The following is a 21,345-nucleotide window of genomic DNA, read 5'->3' as shown; positions in this document are numbered from 1 at the left end:
GACGTGTAGATTTCAGAAGACTAAAAATTATGAACAGGGGCAAATAAATTTTTATTGGTTGAAAATGAATTTAGAGGTAGCTTTTCTACCTCTGCATGCTAAAAGTAAAGTAGACTTTGTTGCTGATTCCCTAATATTCACTCTACTTGTCTCAGTGTGGTATAAAGAATTAACCCCTCTGCCTCCTCCTCATTATATGAATGGCCTTGATTAGTCTATATCAGTCCTGCCAAACTCATGCGCCCCTGCTAAGGATTGGTTCAGGAAGCTAGGCCTAAGCCAATCAGATCATGGCAATCTTCTTGTGATAGAGACTTGTTCAGGAGTAAGCACATTCTCTAAAATGGTATAACCAGATGGTAGGATGCATGTTTGTATGAAGTGTGGGAGAAATACACTAGCTCCTTCTCCTGTTGTATGTGAATGAGAAAGATTTAGCCGCTGTTATTCCGGGAAGTCAATCTGTGATTACAGTGAAAACCAGCCTTAGTGTGGGGCCAAAATTGTAGATGATGGAGTGGAGAGACAAAACAAACCTGTGGGCCCTTGCATAAAAAGTTGAGCCACTAGATTAATCAATTAAAACACCTGCTTAACTTCCTGTCCTGAAAACCAGTGGATTCTTTATTGTTTACATCAATTTGAGTTAGGCTTTATATTATCTACAAGTGGACACATTCTAAGATATAAAGGATAAATGAGTGCAGGGGCCTTTGAAAACAGTATGCTGAGAATAGATAGGGCTCAAGGACAGTATCTCCAATTGAACTTTTAATGAACTCCCGTAGGCGCCAAGAAGGCGGGCAGATAAGGAAGAGCATAGAAACAAAGAACTGAGTAGAAGGTTACATCTGGGAAAAGAAAGTTTGTTTTGCATTGCATTCTTTCTGCTGACGTGGGGTTTATGGAGTATAAATAAAGTGAGGCGGAGGCTCTGAGCGCGGCCGCCATGTTCTCTGTGTGTCTTTGTCTTTTGTGTGTTCTTTCATTCTCCACCACCCCCGGCACGGACCCCAACAAGTGGCGCAGCGAGCAGGGTCAGCACGGGTGAGTAGGGGAGAACAAGAAGGGGAACCCCCTAGGGGCGGGTAAGGCCCAGATATTGTTAAGGGGAACCTTCTTAAGCTTTCATTATGGGGAATTCCATCTCTCTGGCCTCAGAATATTTACGGCTGTTTCAAGGACTATTGCTGTCCATAGGAGTAGAAGTGAAAGAAAAAGACTTTCAAGTGATTGTTTGCCCATGTTGAACAACATTGTTACTGGTTTCACTATCAGACTAAAGTGCAGCTGAATCGCAGAGAATGGTTACAGGTAGTAAAAACTCTGCTTAGAGCTCTCCAGTTAGGGGATATTATGCCTCTAAAATTGTGGACCTTGTGTAACTCTATCACTCAGACATTAGAGTTACTTGAGACTGATTCAGAGTGTGGTAATGTAGCCACAGGAGGAAAGGTATCTGAGGATTCGGGAAAAAATAAAATAAAATAAATCTGAAATGGAGCCCATTTGTGCCAGGATAACAGGATGGTGGGGGTAGCAAAAGGGGGAAAAGAGAAAAAGCCAGTTCTTCCTTTTTCTAAGGGAAATTCTGACATGCAGTGTATTATGGAAATGCTTCAACAAATATTACAGATACATTCTTCTAATTCACCTTTGTGAGCTTTCCCTGTTTCTTTTCCTTCTGCCCTGTTAAAAGAGGCTTTTCCAGTGCCTCCAACCCCCCGGCTTCCTTATCTTTACCTTTGTTTGGCAAAGTTGAAGCCCTGTTCACATCAGACATACTTTAAATTTATACTAAACACCTGTTTAATATGTCAAAACCAGTGTATATGTATATCTTGTTGTTTGTTAAAATATTATGAGTATTTCAATAGTTAATAAATAAGCACATTAATATTAACTATTAGTATTAATATAGTATTAATAACCGCAGCTAGGAAATTGTTATGTTATAGGGGTGCATAGGTTCCACCAATTTACACTCCAAACAGAAGTTGAGTATTCGAGCTGCTTAACACATTAACTACCTCTTGATATTTTCTGTGTTTTTAAATTTTAACCATTGTATTGTGTATGTAATGATTCTCAATTTGGTATTAATATACATATTTCCTAGTGAGTAATCATGTTAGACATATAGGTTTATTGTCATTTCCTTGTTCTGCTACTTTTGGTTGGGTTATTTGCCTTTTCTTATTAATATGTTGAGATTCTTTATATTTGGGGATATGAGTATTATTATATATTATATATACTTTTAATAAAAAAAAAAAATTAAGGAGCTGGATCTGTTTCCAATTATTTGTGCTTCTTTTGCTCCTAATGCTCAGTTTTCAAATGGTGGCAATAATGTCCAATTTAATGCCTTACAAATTAAATTTTTAAAAAACAATGAAAGCTGCCATTTCTAACTATGGACCTCAATCTCCTTTTATCCTTGGTCTTCTTAATATTTTTCATCAGAAAATTTGATAATTCCTATAGACTGGAAGACTTTGGCGAAGGCTTTTCTTGATCGTTCTCAGTGGTTACAATTGCACAGCTGGTAAATGAACAAGGCACATGTATAGGCTAGGAAAAATATTATGTGTGATCCCCCTGGACCCACTGAGGAACAACTCACAGGCACGGGCCAATATGCTACTCTTAATGCTCAGGCTGGTCTAGATGATGTTGCCCTTACTCAAATCAAGACTTTGTTTTTAAGGGCCTGAAATAAGGTAGAGATAACAGGAAAATGTTCCCTTTCCTCTGTGAAGATTTTACAGGGCACAAATGAACTATATCCAGATTTCGTAGCCCATCTTCAGGATGCTGTCTTCAAAATTGTGGGTGCTGGCCTTGCTTCAAAAATTTTGTTACAAACATTGTCTTTTAAAAATGCTTATGCTGACTGTTAAAAATTGTTAAAATCGTTAAAGGCCAATGGGGCCAATTTAGATAAATATATTAAAACTTGTGTTAGTGTTGGAGGGGCTATTTATAATGCTCAATTATTTGCTGGAGCTTTGTCTAAAGCCTTAAAAGGAAATAACAAACAAGGTGTTTGCTTTCAGTGTGGTAAACCTAGACATTTCAAAAAAGAATGTCATAAAAATTGAACACTTTTATCCCTCAAGGCAGAAAGCTGCCTTCAGAGGTGTACAAATATTGTGGTAAAGGTTGACATTGGACAAATAAATGTTGTTCCAAAACTGATAAAAGTGGAAATTTACTATCTCCTCTCCTGGGAAACGGGAGCCGGGGCCCACAGGCTTGGGGCCCCAACAATTACAATACAAGTCTACTACAATATTCAGTGAGCAATGGCCTACAACATTAAGGAATAAATTCAAGTCCTCCTTAAGGATCCCACACCTTACCCCAGTTTCTCAGCTTTATGCGGCAACTAAGCAGAGCACCGCTGCTGACTTAGCTATTACTCAGCCTTATACTTTGTCTCCTAATAGAGGAGTATATAAATTAGCTATTAGAGTGTGTGGCCCTTTGCCAAAAGGACATGATATTACTAATAAAATTTTTATTTTGGTACAAGTTTCACAATTTATACGCCTAGAGGCAGGGGAACGTATTCTCAATAGAGAGGGTTTCGTAGCACAGAAAAAACTGTTTTTTGGGAAACTTTAGTTTCTAATCAAAAGCCCTTATGCTCATTGCACATTAATGGGATAGTTTTAAAAAAGTTAATTGATACGGGGGTAAATATGTCTATTATTTGTTTAAATTAGTGGCCTATACAATGGGAAAAAAGACAAGTTTCAGTTATACTCACTGGCTTGGGTGCTGCTTCTGTGATTTATCAAGACGTAGAACCTTTAACCTGTGTCGGTCCTAAAGGTCAACAAGGTCAAGTGTTTTTTTTTATTTTTATATTGTTCCTATCAATATTAATTTTTGTGAACAAGATCTTTCACGACAATTTGCTGCTTTTTTAAACATTCCTCATATTTCCACAGCTGCCAAAAATATGATGTTCAAAATGGGCTACAATCCTTTAAACTCATAGCCACCACTCCTATTTAGGTGAAACAGTGACCATTATTTAAAGAAATACTTAGGACTCTAAAAGAGTAAGTCAAAAAACAAATGGCCGAGAGGAATATAAAGCCACGTATTTCTGCATGGAATTCCCGTCTTTGTCTTGTCTTAAAACTATAAATGTTTACATTAAACCTAGGGAAAGTTTACAGCCTGGTCTTCCTAATCCTGCCCTTATCCCACAAAGTTAAAACCGGAGAAAAGCAGCAAGATGCTTTTGTATCATTACAAACTCAGCTTTCTTTCTACTCACTTAATATTGCCACAGAAAAAATTTAACTGGATTTTCTTATTCAATATTTAGGTTATACCTTGGGGGCACAAAATATTCGACCCCCAAAAATTCAAATTCGACGTGATCATTTAAAAACATTAAATGATTTTCAAAAGCTTCTAGGAGACATTAATTGGATGCGTCCTGTTGTAGGAATACCAACATATCAGTTATAACATCTTTTTTCTATTCTAGAAGGAGACAGTCACTTGGACAACTCACGCCATTTAACTCCTTTGGCTTTACAGGAACTCCAGCTTGTTGAAGAGCAACTTCAAAAGGCCCTTCCTTTTGTTTATTTCATACTTTACCTTCTCCCACAGGAATGATTCATCAAACTAGTCGACCACTAAAATGGATCTTTTTGTCCAATAAAATATCTAAACGCTTGGCTACTTATATCGATCGTTTAGCTGAACTGATCATCAAAGGACGGCATCACTGTCGACAACTTTGGGGAGGAAATCCTTCCTTAATTATCTCTCAATTCACTCATAGTCAGATCACTTATCTTCTTGCAACTTCTGATTCTTGGCAAGAAGCTTCATCAATCTTGAGTTACAGTTTATCCTTATCCCTCGGTGCAATAGGGAGAATTGTTTGCTATTCTCATGGTCTTACTTGATTTCCCTACTACTGGTTGTAACATTGTTAGTGATTCTCAATACGCCGTTTATGTTACTTCTTATATTTCTCAGGCCACTTTACCTCTTTGTGCTACTTCTTCTCTTCAGAAATTCTTTTCTTTGTTTTCCTTTACTTTGAGCCAACGTCGAGCTCCTTTATTCATCACTCATCTTCGTTCTCATTCTCAACTTTCTGGACCATTAGTTCATGGTAATACTCAGATTGATTTGCTTTTAATTGGCCACCTACATGCTGCAGAACAAAAATATACTCTACATCACACTAATAGTTCTGGCCTTCAACGATGGTTTCATTTAACTCATAAACAAGCTCGTTCTCTTATTCGAGCTTGTCCTTCCTGTGCTCCTTTGAGCATTCCATCCTTCCATCCTGGGGTTAATCCACGAGATGTCCCTTCTTTTGGATGATTAAAATGTTCATCATACCATTGATACCTTTTCTCATTTCTGTTATTACTCATCTCTTAGTTTGTTTCGCCATCATGGGCATTCCTCTTATACTTAAAACTGATAATGCCCCTGCTTATGTCTCTCATAAATTACAAGTTTTCTTACAGCAATACAATATTCAACATATCACCGGTATCCCGGGCAACAGTCAAGGTCAAGCCATCATTGAGCGCGCAAATTTAACTTTAAAAACTTAACTATTAAAACAAAACAAAAAGGGGAAAATGAGCCCCCCAGAAACCAGATTTTGAAACCAGATTTTGAAGGTTCTTTTTACCTTAATTTTTTTGAATCAATGGAGACAATTGCAAGATTCCGCTGCCGTAACCCATCTTTCCTCACCTCCCTCGGTGATAGTCCCCGCTGACAGTTTAAAGGTTTGGTATCCTAATGAAGAAGGTAAGTATGTTCAAGGGCAAGTTCTAAAACAGGGACAGGGCTATGCTCTTGTCCTTACAGGGAGCGGACCTGAGTGGTTTCCTACAAGATGATTGAAACCCTGTTGAAAAGAAAACTGGATTCAGCATGCATTTCTTCCTTTGTTGGATGTGCCTCGGCGGGGGACTTATTTCTCTTAGTGAGGCTTTGTATGAATATTGGACTTATATTCCCTTTCTGCCCTTGTATCAGGGAGTCGTCTGGGGGGAGGCGGATATTAAGGTTTTCACCAATGACACTACTTGGATGCCGTCCCCCTATATAGACAAGGACAATGTAGAACGGGAAACGGGAATTATAAACAACACATATCAATTTGGAATGGAAGGAGTTCCAATATGTATGGGAAATAGTTCTCATTGTCTCCGAAGATCGCATGAAGCCTGGGCTGTTCGTTATAATCATAGTCATGTGGCTGCTAATACTGTTATTATTGTAACTAGAAGATTTTAATATAATCATACTGTATATAGTAATGAAACTATTCCTAGTTCTTTACTTTTTTGTCCTATTCTAGAGGTTTCTCCTAATATTCAGGTGCTGGAGTGACAACAATGTCGGGGAACTAAACCCTGGATTTTATTAGAATACAGTGGGATGCAAATAACTGATTGAAGTGTGCACGGTGATTTTCAAACAAAATTTAGTCACATACCTTTGAAATGACACTGGGTAAATAAAAGTATTGCTGCTAACAGTAATGAAACCTTGGTATGGCGTGAAGGGGGCCTGAAGTACAGAGTTATTTTTGGAAGTTGTTAGCTGCAGGCGATGCCATTAGCACTTTTGTGGGGAATATGCCCCTTAATCTTTCTAACCCGAATAACTCCTTTCATATTCAGTTATATCGAAATACCTCTGATATATTATTGCTTGTGTCCGTAAGCCCTACCTATTATTAGCAGGGAATTTGACATGGGATAATGATACGGGGATTGTTAATTGTACAGATACGTGTACATTTTTGTCTTGCCTCAATCATTCCTGGTGGCACAACTTTACTGAGGATATTTATATCCTCAGGGCTCGTAGGGAAATTTGGCTACCTGTTAACCTTACGCAACCGTGGGGGGCATCACCTCTTGAGACTTATATTTGGACTTCTCTCCAGCGAACCCTCCGTGCCCTTGGACTTATAATTGCCTCGGTGATGAGCCTTGTCGCCATCGTCTCCACTGCGGCCATAGCAGGGCTCGCTCTTCATCAAAGCATACAAAATGCTGAATTTGTGCAGCAATGGCACGAACAATCTCACCGGTTATGGCTTCAACAACGAAACATTGATTCTCAACTTGCTGAAAGATTGGACAACATGGAACAAGCCTTGACATGGCTTGGAGATCAGCTCACTGTCCTCAGTACTCGGATAACATTACAATGTGATTGGAACTCCACTCAATTTTGTGTAACGCCTGTGCTTTTTAACATCTCTCAAAATTGGACCGTAATCCAAAAATTATTAATAGGCCATAAAAATATTAGTTTGGACATCCAAGAGCTCACTCAGAACATTTCCGAAGCATTTCGACAACAATTACATGTGTTGTCCGGAACTGTAACCCTTCAGGAGCTGGGTCAGCGCCTTGCTGCCTTTAACCCATGGACCCAGATGAAGACATGGATTTCTACAATCTCTGGAAGTATATTGCTTTGGGCACTTGGATTGGGTCTACTTCTTTTGGTGATTCGATGCTCCCTCCGTCGCCTCCAAAAACAAAAGAAAACACAAGAACAAATATGGGCTACCTTTTTAGGATTGAGGCAAAACAAAAAAGGGGGAAAATGCAGGGGCCTTTGAAAACAGTATGCTGAGAATAGATAGGGCTCAAGGACAGTATCTCCAATTGAACTTTTAATGAACTCCCGTAGGCGCCAAGAAGGCGGGCAGATAAGGAAGAGCATAGAAACAAAGAACTGAGTAGAAGGTTACATCTGGGAAAAGAAAGTTTGTTTTGCATTGCATTCTTTCTGCTGACGTGGGGTTTATGGAGTATAAATAAAGTGAGGCGGAGGCTCTGAGCGCGGCCGCCATGTTCTCTGTGTGTCTTTGTCTTTTGTGTGTTCTTTCATTCTCCACCACCCCCCGGCACGGACCCCAACACTGAGAAATCCTTTAGTTTATAAAGGATTAAAACTAGTAATTTCTTATATTTGCTAAGACTGGTTATATGAACATAAGTAACCTGAAGAAAATATCACCAATTATCTAATTATTCCAGATAAATCCATTAGAATTTAAAAGTGACAAATCAATTGGGAAAACTGACAGAATAGCTGGCCAAAGCAAACAGCCAGATAGGCAAACACAGTATGCAGTAAAATGTCTTAAATGATTGAAAATTTTCCTATAGGATAATGAAACTATCACTTTTAGATAAACACTTGGGACTTATTAAAGATGTACTATTATAGCAATATATTCCTATGATCACAAAGTTCAACAAAGTATTGGAAATCAGAAAAAGAATTTTAGAGCAAAAACATCCCCATTTTACAAATCATGATTGAATAGTCTGTGTTCTTCCCACTGCTACCTTCATTTTAAAAAAGGTGTAAAAGGATTGCAGAAACTATCATGTGAAGATAGAAATAAAAAGCTAAACTTGAAAGTTTTGAAAGGTGAAGGCTGAGTAGCTACCATGAAACATAGGTTTTCATTCAGGTCTTGCCATTTTCCAGCTAAGTGACTTAGGAATTCACTCCGTATCTCTGGGACTCAAAAAGTTTGTTAGATATTGAGGCTGGAAGGATGAGTTTTTCAGTGAGGATTCCAAGAAAACAGTTGCTCTGGGCTAGTAGTTAAAGAGGAAGAAGATGACTATTTTGTTGGTAGAAGAAGGGAATAAGTAAACAAATATTCCAAAAGACTGAAAAATCCAAGGCATTTGGAAGAGAGGAGAAGCATATGGCTTAAGTTTGATCAGAGAACCAAGAGTCCATAAAGGTGTCGGAAAGTTGGTTAAGGAAAGACCTTAAACACCATGGCAATAAGTTTGTACTTAATTATGTAGATAGTGGAAACCAGTACATGTTTTTGAACTGGAGGTGGACTGAGACATTAGGCTTAATAAAGGAAAAGTAAATAATGAGAATGAAACATTATTCCAGAATTTCATACTTGGATAAGTTGTAAGAATATTGGCAGAATAAAGGGAGTCTGGAGGAGGGTCTCAGAAGTTTTCTTTTCAATTTAATAAAATTAATTTTTATTGAAATACATTCTGATCATACTGAAGTACAGGGGTGAGAAGATTCTAATTTGGAGACTGAAGAGGGTTCAAAAGGTCAGGAATCACTGTGATGACTACATGACGGGGAATCAGTCATGAACTGAGATATTGAACAGATATCAAAGTCTATATGAAGTCAAAAACACAATTTTATTGGTGCTGAGTCAGTGCTGTTTCATTTGATTCTTTATGCCTTATGGTTTGCTCATGTACAGAAACAGAAGTAATTGAGTTTAAAAGTTGGCATGAGAGGTACCATGGAAGTCAGCAATTTCGGTAGGAATTTAACTAGGTGTAGCTGGTGACCACACAAATTAAATAGAATCTATGTGACACTCAGGGCAGGGCTCAATAAATGAGAAGCAGTACCCAATGAAGTAGATTAAAGAAGCTGTTGTCAGAGGTTTCATGACCCAAGGTGGAGATCAGGGTATACATGGCAGGGCTTCTAGGCCACAAGTTAGGGCCACTGTAGCTGCAGACTGGGGAAGATTATAAGGTCCTCAGCTTGTTGATATATCAAATGATAGTATAGCAACTCCCCTCTTGCACATAAAATGTTAGTGAAGACTGAAGCCTTTGGTTTAGATTTTCTAATTTTTTTTTGCTATACACTCCCTGTAGTGTATAGCATATAAATCATTATTTGCACTTAATATGAATTATATGAATCATTATTTGCACTTAATTTTTAATATTTGGATCAATGTTTCTTGTGAGAGTGAGTGTATGTGTGTGTGTGCACACACACATGCACACTACAAAGAACAGGATGAGGTGGAAGGTAGGATGCAGCCTGAGAAAATTCTGAAGGACTTACAGAGGTGGGAGTGCCAGGCTTCAATGGGAATTCCTAAAACCCTCGCCTACTACACCATTCTCAGATATCTTATCCTTTTATTTCATGGTGTCTGCTGCTCTGTCTTTGACAAGTTATTGGACATGGAAATATATTTAATATTAAATGCCTATGATTATTGTTTATTCAATGACTGCTCCATATTCTTTCCATGTTTCCTCCTTTGTCTGATTTTTAAAAATGTAATTAGTCTCTTTAGGGAAAAGGGGTTACATATTCATTCATTTGTATAATTAATCTGGTTTAAATCTGTGTCCTCACCCAAATCTCATGTCAAATTTTAATCCTTATTGTTGGAGGTAGGGTCTGGTGGGAGGTGACTGGATCATGCAGGCAGTTTCTTATGGTTTAACACCATCTCCCCTGGTGCTGTCATGGTGGTAGTGAGTTCTCCTGAGATCTAGTTGTTTACAAGGGTGTAGCACCACCGTCATCACTTCTTGCTCCTGCTCTGGCCATGTAAGATGTGCCTGCTTCCCTTATGCATTCCACCATGATTGAAAGTTTCCTGAGGCCTCCTCAGCCATACTTCCTGTACAGCCTGTGGAACTGTGAGCCAATTAAACCTCTTTTCTCAGGGTAAGGTAGTAAACAAGATAGGGAAGGTGTCTGCCCTTATGACTTTTAAAGAGAAGAAAGTCAATAAACAAGTGAAAGATAATTTCAGATAGTAACGAATGCAATGAAGAAAAAAAAGTGGGGCAAATCGGATGGGGAAGAGGTGGGCAACATTTGATAGGGAGTTGAGAAATAAATAAGAAGGAGTCAGCCAGCCACATAAACAATATGGGCAAGAGTTTTCCAGGCAGAGAAAAGCAATGGCAAAATTTTTAAGGTTAATGAGTATGGCAGTTGGAGCATAGCAAAGAAGGAGGAGAGTGGAGGTGATAATGTCAGAAACATTAGAAAGATTAGCAGGTGCCAGATTATAGAGGGATTGGAAGATAATGGCAAGGAATTTGGATTTTATTCTGAATGTGAATCAGAAGCCACTGGATAACATATGAGAGAAGTCCAAAGAAAGAAGCCATTGAAACAATAAGGCAAACGTTTGATGGAAGCTCTCAAAGGCTGTAGGACTGTTTTGGGGAAAATCTAAATCATTAAAAACATAAGTATTTTTCTTAGCAGTAAGATTTTGTAACAAATGTAAATTGTGATGCTTTAGGAAGTCACTTTTGCAGTAGATTCTGTCAGCATGGTTTCAATGACAGTGGTAGTTTCTGACGATCCTTTGCATGCTGGTCTCCTGCAGTCTTATTTAGAGCATGATTATTTTTCTATTTGCAATGTGAGCAAAAGCAAAAATTAAACCATCCTTTCCCCACACAAGTCTTATACAAAGAAATTTAATGACATTGATCCTGATAAGTATAATTTGTGAATATGTGATTGTCATTTGAAGACTGGAACTCTGATGCCTTCATTTTTTATGTAGCTCTGTATTAGGTTCAGACTAGTGAGTTGTGAGGCAAAATGACTTGTGTCATTTTTTGGTTGAAGTTTTTAGTTGCCGATGTAAGACTATCTAGAGCACTATGTTTAAAATGTTTATTTAAATAATTTTTGTATTTCTTTGTATAAAAACAAACACTTCCTGGTCAATTATCACAAACTTTCGGTGAAAGGTAAATTAACCAAGATTTCCAGGCAGTAAAGTAGACATAAATATTTAATATAGTTTTACATGAGTTGAAGTTGTAGACACTTTATATAGTCTACTATAAAAGTAATTCTGTCCATCCATCGAAGGTGATCCTTCTGAAATGGAAAACAGATATTTTAGGATATATTTTTACAAACTGGTAAGAATAATCACAAATAGTCAACTTGTTTATTTAAAACTTCAAGCAATCTAGATGCTATCCTGACATTTATTTATTAAGCTACTATTGCATAAACACTAAGAACAGATAAGCTAAAGAAATCCTGTAGGTAAATACCATATGAGGTGCTAAAACATGGAAGGTACCATGTTTGTACAAAGTTTTCTATAAATCCAATATTGGGTTTACTGTGTATGCATCATTAGAATTCTGTAATGCAGACTAACATCAAGAAAATAAGGTGGGGCTATATGGACTTTTACATTGTTCAGTCTCACTATTCACTTATTAATGATTAATAGATACCCTTATAACTTATTTTCACAAACCTATCACAGAGTAAATTTGAAATTGTTATTTTCAATGACACACCAGGGCAATGCATTTATAAAGTCATTCTCTTTAAGACAGGTGCACCCTTGACAATATATAGGTAAACTCTAAGTAGGGCACTTTAAAAAATACTCTTCTTCTGCAGTATAAATTTGTACTTGCTTTATTTATTTAGAGTCTCGTGATTTTTCTGGAAACCAACATGTTCTACAAGACATGTTTCATGATCGTGGAAATAAGCCAAAGTTGACAAACATGTATCTGGGCTTATGAATTTTATATTTAACTAAATGAGCAAATCAATATTCTCCTAAGGACTTGAAAAAGAATGAATATTACACAGTAAGTACTTAACTTAGGCAGGGACTGATATAAAGTGGAGAAAGAACTGTCAGTGGTTTCCTGATGGCTACTAGCTTATGCTCTGAGGATTTTTGCTATGCAACTGTAGGAAGAACATTTACCATTATGCAATGTGCCACTGGAGTTCAGCACAGACTGAAAGATGACTGCTGTCACACAGTGACAGTGAACTTGGTACTATCCTGATGCCACCATCTAACTCATTTGGAGAAATGGAGACAGTGGGCTATTGCAGAAGCACTTAAATAGAGCAGTCCCGGGGGTTGGATAATTTGTAACAGATGTTCCATATAACAGATGGATTACAGGGAGAGTTTCTGTAATGCAGACTATCTTGTTCAGTGAGGTATGATCGATGCTGCTTATTAGCTTGACTTAACATCTGTGAGCTGAAGTTTTGAGACAAATATGTGAGCTTTGATTTACTGATTCATACAGATCAGGTGATAAAACATCTTTGTAACAGTGATTAGTATTTCAAATGAAGTTTACTAATAACAGTTCTATTTCTTGAGTTGGTGTGAAAGAAATAATTATATGAATCAATAACCTCTTGAGCAAAACATATAATTCAAGCAGACTTGTTTTATGCCATCCTTTTGTGTGATTAATGAACATTTAAATTAACCAAATCAGAGTGCTGACAAGTGAGAATGCTGACACTTCGGTATAATTACCCTATGTAACTTGCAAAACATTTCCTTTCCTTGAGATTTTGTATGTTTGTCCTAGAATGTTTTACAGTTAAAGACAGTTCTAGAATAACTGGAAAGTCATTCACACTATTTGGTTTAATTGTTTAAAAAATCTGAGTATTTTATTTGATTATTCTATTTTGCAATTATTTTCAAATCTTTTAGTGTCCTTGGTGGTGTTTCGAAAGGCTTTCTACTCTTCATTACAATTTTTGCATTGCTTTACTGTCAACTGAACTGAAGGTATGGCAAAGTCCTAGGTAAACATTCACAGAATGCATATTTACATTTTATAAATATTGAATACTGTGATTTAGCTCCATTTTACAATAAATACTTTTTCTTATTTTATATGATATAAAGCTGATGACATAGGCATATAGAGATGATTATCACAGATATGAAAGCAGTACCCTTGAACAATGATCTGTAAATATGACCTGGTCTACACATCTTATCTAGAATGAAATATAATTTATATATTTAACTTTCTTTCTACTCAATTATATCTTCTTGGTGATTTTGTTTTACTATACTTGAAGCTCTTCAGTATTTACTTCACACATGAAAAGTTCCTCTGTACACTAAGATATCCATTACATTTTGCTCAAGGGTGGATGTCAACACAATTGAATCTTTAATGATATAAATAGATGTTAATATGTGCAACCAACCTCAGGAAACTAATGCAAGATTTCATCAGCTCAGTTAACTGAATATACTGAGATGGCCCTCATGGTGATTCACAGCTTATCCTAATGACAGCAAACTGACAGAGAACCCAGTTATGGCAAGCCTATCAACGTGCCAATCTGAGACATGTTCAGTATTCAAATGCCTGAGGAGGGAGAGGTAGTCAAAATGCACTCTATCACCATTAGAATGTATTTTCAAATTGTAATTAAATAAGATGGACACAGTAATCAGAATATTAATGGATATTTCTGTCAATAGATAATAAACTCAGATCACCTATTGGAGAAATATAGATTATTTCCCTCCTATGAGTACCATAAAGAACAATGGTTCATCTATTTAATCTTAAAGATGAGGGACATGGAAATTCTTCCTAGACCTGAGAATATCAGCAATATCTACCAGTTACCGAAAAGCAATTTACTGTTTGAAATTTTATGTAAACCAGAAAATTAAATATTATTTCCCCCTCTTCTTTCTTCTTCCTCTCCTCTTTCTTCTTCCTCCTCTTTTCCTCGCTTCTCCTCCTCTTCCTGCTGCTGCTTCTGCTGCTTCTCCTCCTCCTTTTTCCTCTTCTCTTTCACCTTCTCCTTCTTTCTCTTTTTCTTTTCTTTTTTTTTTTTTTTTTTTCTTGACAAGTGAGAAGATTAAGTCCAAAAGAGGTAGGATGACTTGCCTGATTATTTAGTTAGTGCCAGGGTGATAATAAAATCCCATCCTGGGTTATTTTTCTAATGCTACACTGATTGGTTGGGTAAACAGATTATCAGGCATTTAAACAAATTTGAGTCATTTTTTAATTAGACTACTGAAATTCAACTGATACTTACTAAGTATCATCAATAGACTAAACCCAGTGCTAAATGTTCTGGTAATACAAAGACCTTGATTCTACATTTACAGCAATGATACAGGTAGACCTTTTCTCCACTACTTTTTGCTCACCTTGAATTTACTCACCTTTACTTTCCGACTCCCATAAATACATCTGAGAATTACCCTTTATATCTCATCTTTACAATGCCTACCCATTTTGAATCTTGTAGAGGTTATTACTTTCATAATGAACTATTTTTTCTAAAGCTAGGAACTATCTTTTCCCCTGTCTTCCTAATTTGTTAGGTACCCTAGCAGATTCATAAGATTCGAAAGCTAAATTTATGGATATACTCAATAATACAGAGTAGAGACCTATGTACTCATGACAACCAATCTTTACATGTAATGTTCTATGAATTCAGATTTTCCCCTTACATACTAAGCAATAATATTTATACATTTTAGTTTTGAAAAATGAAAGAGGAGAAACATTTATTTAAAAGATTTTTAACAAAGAACAAGTTCTTTTTTTTTCTTGGCATTAACAAGCATCATCTGGTGTTCAGTTTTTTCCCCTACTCTTTCACCTCACTTGCTGTAACTCATTAGAGAGCTAATTGTCTTTGTAATTCCAAATTAAGGAGTACTTACTGAAACAGAGACATTACCTTTGCCAGGTGTTTGGGAGGACAAAATTCAATCTGCAGTAAAAGTCAGCAAAAGTTTCTTCCAATTAACGCTAGTCCTTCCTCTGTTCAATCTGCACAGATTTTTGTATCGTTCATTGAAGAAGCGTTCTGGGACCAGACTACATCGTATGTGGTGTTATACCAAATCAAGAAAACAAGAATTTAGTATTTTGGAACACAGACTTAAATAAAATGCGATTGGGGAATAGAGACTAGAGTGAACTTACCAATTTTAATTTTGTCTTCTTAGGAGATGTGACCAGTCACTGGACTGACTTTCAGCATAATTTCTACTTGGAACTTGAGTTCTTTCTTTCTTTTTTTTTTTGAGATGGAGTCTCGCTCTGTTGCCCAGGCTGGAGTGCAGTGGAGTGATCTTGGCTCACTGCAAGCTCTGCCTCCTGGGTTCATGCCATTCTCCTGCCTCAGCCTCCTGAGTAATGAGACTACAGGTGTCTGCCACCACTCCTGGCTAATTTTTTGTGTTTTTAGTAGAGACCAGGTTTCACTGTGTTAGCCAGTATGGTCTAGATCTCCTGACCTCATGATCCACCCACCTTGGCCTCCCAAAGTGTTGGGATTATAGGGGTGAGCCACTGTGCCCAGCCGAGTTCTTTCTTGGTTACCACATTTGGGTTGTCAAAAACAGGCCATACGAAGTATATGTTCCCTAAAAGACTGTATATTCCAGGCTTTATAATTGTAGGAGATCGATCAGGGAGGTGAGAGAAACTATAGAGAAAGGAGCAGGCCTTCTAAAAGGTCAGAACACTCTGCATAGCTTTGGGGGAGAATAGCTGAAGGCAATGCAGGCAATCAGAGGAAAGGCAGCTACAGTCAGGGAACTTATATGAGCATGTCAGCTAGAGGATACTGAAACACACAAAGCCAAAATATTGGCTATGGTATTAAAGCCACCTAAAGTGAAAAGGGAGAAAAACCCAAATCGTTTTCTATGCGGAGAGCCAGGCCATGTGAAGCAGGAATGCTCCAATAGTAAAGAACAAAGTCACTCAGGAAAAAAAAAAAATCCCTTTTATATGCCCCCGACACAAAAAGGGGGAACATTGGGCAAATCAATGTAAGTCCGAATTTGATAAAAATGGCAACCCCCTAAGCAATAAGGCAGGAAACTTCATGAGGGGCCGGCCACCATACCCTGTTCCAAACTGGGGCAATGCCAGTGGCTTTCCTCGGTCAGATGGAAGGCCCAGAGTCCTCTCTCTCAGAGCAGTCACCTCTGGGAGGCCAGGACTGGACTTACTCTGCCCCAATGAATGAGTGCTTAAAGAAGGAGTAGGTACAAGAAAGTGTGGGGCAATTTATCTTAAACAGGCTTGTTTATTTATGTTGACCAGGAACTGATCTTTGATCATCTGTGCCTGTGATGGTCCCTGAATGGGGAGCAATAAATGTTAATTACCTACAGGTTATATGAGTTTTTGGCATTGTGCCTGCACTGAATACAAGCAAGCAGCTCCAGCTTCTCAGGGCTGCTTTCTGGACACTAGAGTCGGGCAATCACCTAGCTGCTCTTACACTACATACCTGTGTCTGAGTACTCATTTCATCCGTAGGCCAGAGTCTGTGGGACAGACCCAGCAGGTGGTGCCCCATGTGAGGAATGCTGCAATGGATCGTGATGGAACCCTCAAAAATGAAAGTGAAGTGACTGTGCAGTAAGTAACTGGTACCCACTGGGGATTTCCAAGTTCGAGGGCATTCATCATGGACAACTGTATATAAAAGTATTGAAACAGCTGCTTAAAGCTAGTGGAGTCTCAGTCTCTGAAGCTCAATTAAGAGAACTAATGCAAACTGTTGTTTTCCATAACCCATGGTTCCCAGAAGAAGGCACACTAGACCTAGAGCTCTGGGAACAAGTGGGAAGAAATCTTAAAAGACATCATGTACAAGGGCGATGGGTCCCAGTAGTATCTTTAACATTATGGGTCTTAGTTAGGGTTGCTTTGGCCCCGCTTTACACAGAAGAGCTTAAAAGGGAGGGGAGGAAGAACCATCATCTACCTTACCGCCTCCTCCTCCTCCCTCAGCATACTCCTCGCCCTCTGCCTCAGGGTCAGAGAACAGCTGCCTTCAACTATTCTCCCCTGAAGCTATGCGGAGCCTTCCGACCTTTCAGAAGACCTGCTCCTTTCCCTATAGTTTCTCCATCACTCTGACTGATCTCCTACATCACATGACAGTAAATTACTACTTAGTATTCAAAAGGCATGCCAAAGCAGTCTAGGTGACAGTCATAGGAAACAGAATGCATTCAGAAAAAACAAAAATGTCTGATTTTAGATGTGTCTATAAAAAGTATATGAATAAATGGGATAATTTTTCCAAACAATTCAAACAAATGAACAGATACAATGTACTTCCAATATTTTGCCTAATATTGATGAGTTTAAGGCCATCTTTTTTAACATTAAAGGTCATTTTGTTTTGTTTTCATGACACTTGGTATAATTTACAGATAAGTAGGCAAAAACAACAAATATCAAAGGGTTGAAGAATTTTAGCAATGGGAATGGTCAGGGACATTTTCAAGCATGTGGGAGTTTTGTTTTTGGCTCAGAATTGGTGCTATTGCAAAAAATTTAAAAATCAGAGAATAAGAAGAGATTATGCAGAAAGAAGTCTATCAGTGTTCAATTTTCTGGGTGACATTTTGTCCAGAAGTCCTTCCTTTTTTTTTTTTTTTCCCATAAGTTCTGGAATATATGTGTAGAACGTGCAGCTTTGTTACATAGGTATACACATGCCATGGTGGTTTGCTGCACCCATCAACCTGTCATCTATATTAGATATTTTTCCTAATGCTATCCCTCCCCTACCCCCCCCCCAACCCCTCTGGCAGGCCCCAGTGTGTGATGTTCCCCTCCCTGTGTCCATGTGCTCTCATTATTCAACTCCCACTTATGAGTGAGAACATGTGGTGTTTGGTTTTCTGTTCCTGTGTTAGTTTGCTGAGAATAATGGTTTCCAGCTTCATCCATGTCCCTGCGAAGGACATGAACTCATCCTTTTTTATGGCTGTATAGTATTCCATGGTGTATATGTGCCACATTTTATCAAGTCTGTCATTGATGGGCATTTGGGTTGGTTCCAAGTTTTTGCTATTGTGAATAGTGCTGCAGTAAACATACGTGTGCATGTGTCTTTATAGTAGAATGATTTATAATCCTTTGAGTATATACCCAGTAGTGGGATTGCTGGGTCAAATGGTATTTCTGGTTCTAGATCCTTGAGGAATCGCCACACTGTCTTCTACAATGGTTGAACTAATTTACACTCCCACCAACAATGTAAAAGCGTTCCTATTTCTCCATATCCTCTCCAACATCTTTTGTTTTCTGACTTTTAATTGATCACCATTCTATCTGGCGTGAGATGTTATATCATAGTGGTTTTAATTTGCATTTCTTTATTGACTGGTGATGATGAGCTTTTTTTCATGTTTGTTGGCCGCATAAATGTCTTCTTTTGAGAAGTGTCCACATCCTTCACCCACTTTCTGATGGGGTTGTTTTTTTCTTGTAAATTTCTTTAAGTTTCTTATAGATTCTGATATTAGCCCTTTGTCAGATGGATAGATTGCAAAAATTTTCTCCCATTCTGTAGGTTGCCTGTTCACTCTGATGATCATTTCTTTTGCTTTGCGGAAGCTCTGTAGTTTAATTAGATCCCATTTGGGCATGGGCAAAGACTTTTTGACTAAAACACCAAAAGCAATGGCAACGAAGTTCTTCCTTTCTAGCAAAACCCACAGCACCTAGATAAGAAGTCCCACAAGATGTTCTGAGAAAGCAGTCAGTAGAATTTACTATTTTGGATGCATGGCAAGATATGGGCCGTCAGAGGAAGTTCAGACTTTTCAGTAAGGTTTGTGGTCATTTAGGCCAAGGTGTAACATAGAAAGTCATTACTAATACTATTGTCTCATGGTCATGTGGTCAAAGATTAGGTACTTTTAGAGGATTTGTGAATGAGACCTGTCCTTTGAGATGGTAATGAAAAAGTGCTGTATCTGCAAGGTAATGTAGAATATCTTCATTCTTTCTTGGACTAGCAAATGACGACAGATCCTTAAGTTTCAGTGAGTATACCATCTTGACAGAAATTCTCTGACTCCTAGGCAAAGTTTGTCACTCTATTCTCTTGTTTCTTAGAGTACTCCTTTCTTTCTTCCTCCCTTTTACCCTACTCTTTCTCTAACTCCTTGTCCTTTTTTTCTTTCCTTCCACAAACATGTATTAATATTTTTCAGAAACTATAATGTATCGGAAACTAATTGGTTCTAGGGGATATCATGATAAATGAAATTGAAACAATCTGGCAATTGACAGTGGAAGGCAATATAGTAATTTAAAATGCTGGTCTGCCTGGAGTCTACTCACTATTCTTCTACTTGTTAGTGACATTCAAACGAGTTCTTAAACCTCTCTGTGACTTCGTTTCCTTATCTATAAAATGGAACTAAAAATAGTACCTCTTTAATATTGTTTTTATATGATATGCTAAAGTGAAATAATTATTATAATATGGAGCCTTTAGTGCAGTGCCTGACATATAGGAAGAACCTGATAAATGTTAGCTATGTTTATTATTAGTAATGGAGCTGATGGTCAGAGAGCAAAATGTGCTGCTCATACATGGGTAACAGCACATCTCACATTATGCTGTAAAAAGATGTGTTTCTCCCTAACATAAAGTTGTTCATGTTTAGCTAGATCATAGCACGATGCCTGCCATGTACTATGTGCTCTATAAATGTTTGATGAGTAAGTATTGAATGAATGAAGGGATAACAAGGTGAACATTAAATGACTTACACAAAGTTTCACAACTAGTAAAAGCTTGTGGGGATGTGACCCAGTCTGTCTGACTTAAAAGTCAAGGATTTTCTTAAGATTCTGCGCTACCTTTCACACATAATTGCTTACATCTCTCCACCTACCATAATTTGGTTATTACACGCATCATTCCTCTGAACTTGCCCTTGCCAAGGCCATCATTTACTTACAGGTTTCTTAATTCACTGGTATGTATTGGCTCGTATTTTACTTGGTTTTGACACTGTTGTCCATTTTCTCCTTCCTCTATTTGTCTTGTCTCTTTGTCCCTATGATTTATATTTACCTAGGTTTTCGCACAGTAGCTCTTGGTCTCTGATAGCAACTTCACATCTACTTTGCAAATTCCTCCTCCTCTTCAATGTTAATGTTTCCCAGCATTCCATTCTAACATCTTCCCCTTGCTATTCTTCACAGACTCTTAGTTTTGTTTTTTGTTTTTTTTTGAGACAGTCTCACTCTGTTCCCAGGCTGGAATGCAGTGACGCAATCTTGGCTCACTGAAACCTCCCCCTCCTGGGTTCAAGCGATTCTACTGCCTCAGCCTACTGAGTAGCTGGGACTACAGGTGTGCACCACCATGCCCAGACAATTTTTGTATTTTTAGTAAAGATAAGGCTTCCCCATGTTGGCCAGGCTGGTCTCGAACTCCTGACCTCAAGTGATCTGCCAACCTTGTCTTCCAAAATGCTGGGAATACAGGTGTGAACCACTGTGCCTGGCCTTCACAGGCTCTTTAATTTAATTCACACCTGACTTTAAAATGCAAACAGTGCTCAAATCTAGATGTCTAGGCCAATGTTTCTCCCCTGAGCTCCACAGCTACACAACTATTTGCTTACTGGATACTTCTCTCTAGAGAACCCTAAATGTTATTCCTTTACAACCAATCCACTTCTCTCCACATCTTCCTGATTATATAAACGTGGTTATGAATGTGATTGCATGATCATTTTCTATTAGGGGGACCACAAAATTTATCATCTATACCAGGACAATTTTGAGGGTAAAGAGGGCTCATTAATAACTACTTTGGCACTCTAAGTATAACTTGGAGCTCTGTTAGTCTAACTACAGTATACAGTGTTCCTCTGATGGGCCACTCAATTAAACATTACAATTG

The 21,345-nt window shown here is 37.9% G+C and overlaps 2 protein-coding genes across 4 annotated transcripts in view; one reads left to right on the top strand and one right to left on the bottom strand.

Annotated features, from left to right (window-relative positions):
* Nucleotides 1-21,345, bottom strand: part of CNTN5 (contactin 5) — a 1,343,675-nt gene that overhangs the window by 109,515 nt on the left and 1,212,815 nt on the right. The window lies entirely within an intron of this gene.
* LOC135967105 (endogenous retrovirus group K member 7 Env polyprotein) lies at nucleotides 980-7,892 on the top strand. The gene is made up of 2 exons (XM_074012621.1): nucleotides 980-1,047; nucleotides 6,962-7,892. Exon 2 carries the CDS (start codon nucleotides 7,001-7,003, stop codon nucleotides 7,646-7,648), a length of 648 nt encoding a protein of 215 aa, XP_073868722.1. The 5' UTR covers nucleotides 980-1,047; nucleotides 6,962-7,000; the 3' UTR covers nucleotides 7,649-7,892.

This window comes from Macaca fascicularis, chromosome 14 (genome assembly GCF_037993035.2).
Source record: "Macaca fascicularis isolate 582-1 chromosome 14, T2T-MFA8v1.1".
Taxonomy (NCBI): domain Eukaryota; kingdom Metazoa; phylum Chordata; class Mammalia; order Primates; family Cercopithecidae; genus Macaca; species Macaca fascicularis.
Note: the sequence above shows the minus strand (reverse complement) of the source record. Positions and strands in the feature narration are given on the sequence as shown.

Bases quoted from the DNA above. Each gene is read 5' to 3' on its own strand.
- LOC135967105 (XM_074012621.1), top strand. From the start codon at position 7,001: ATGAGCCTTGTCGCCATCGTCTCCACTGCGGCCATAGCAGGGCTCGCT.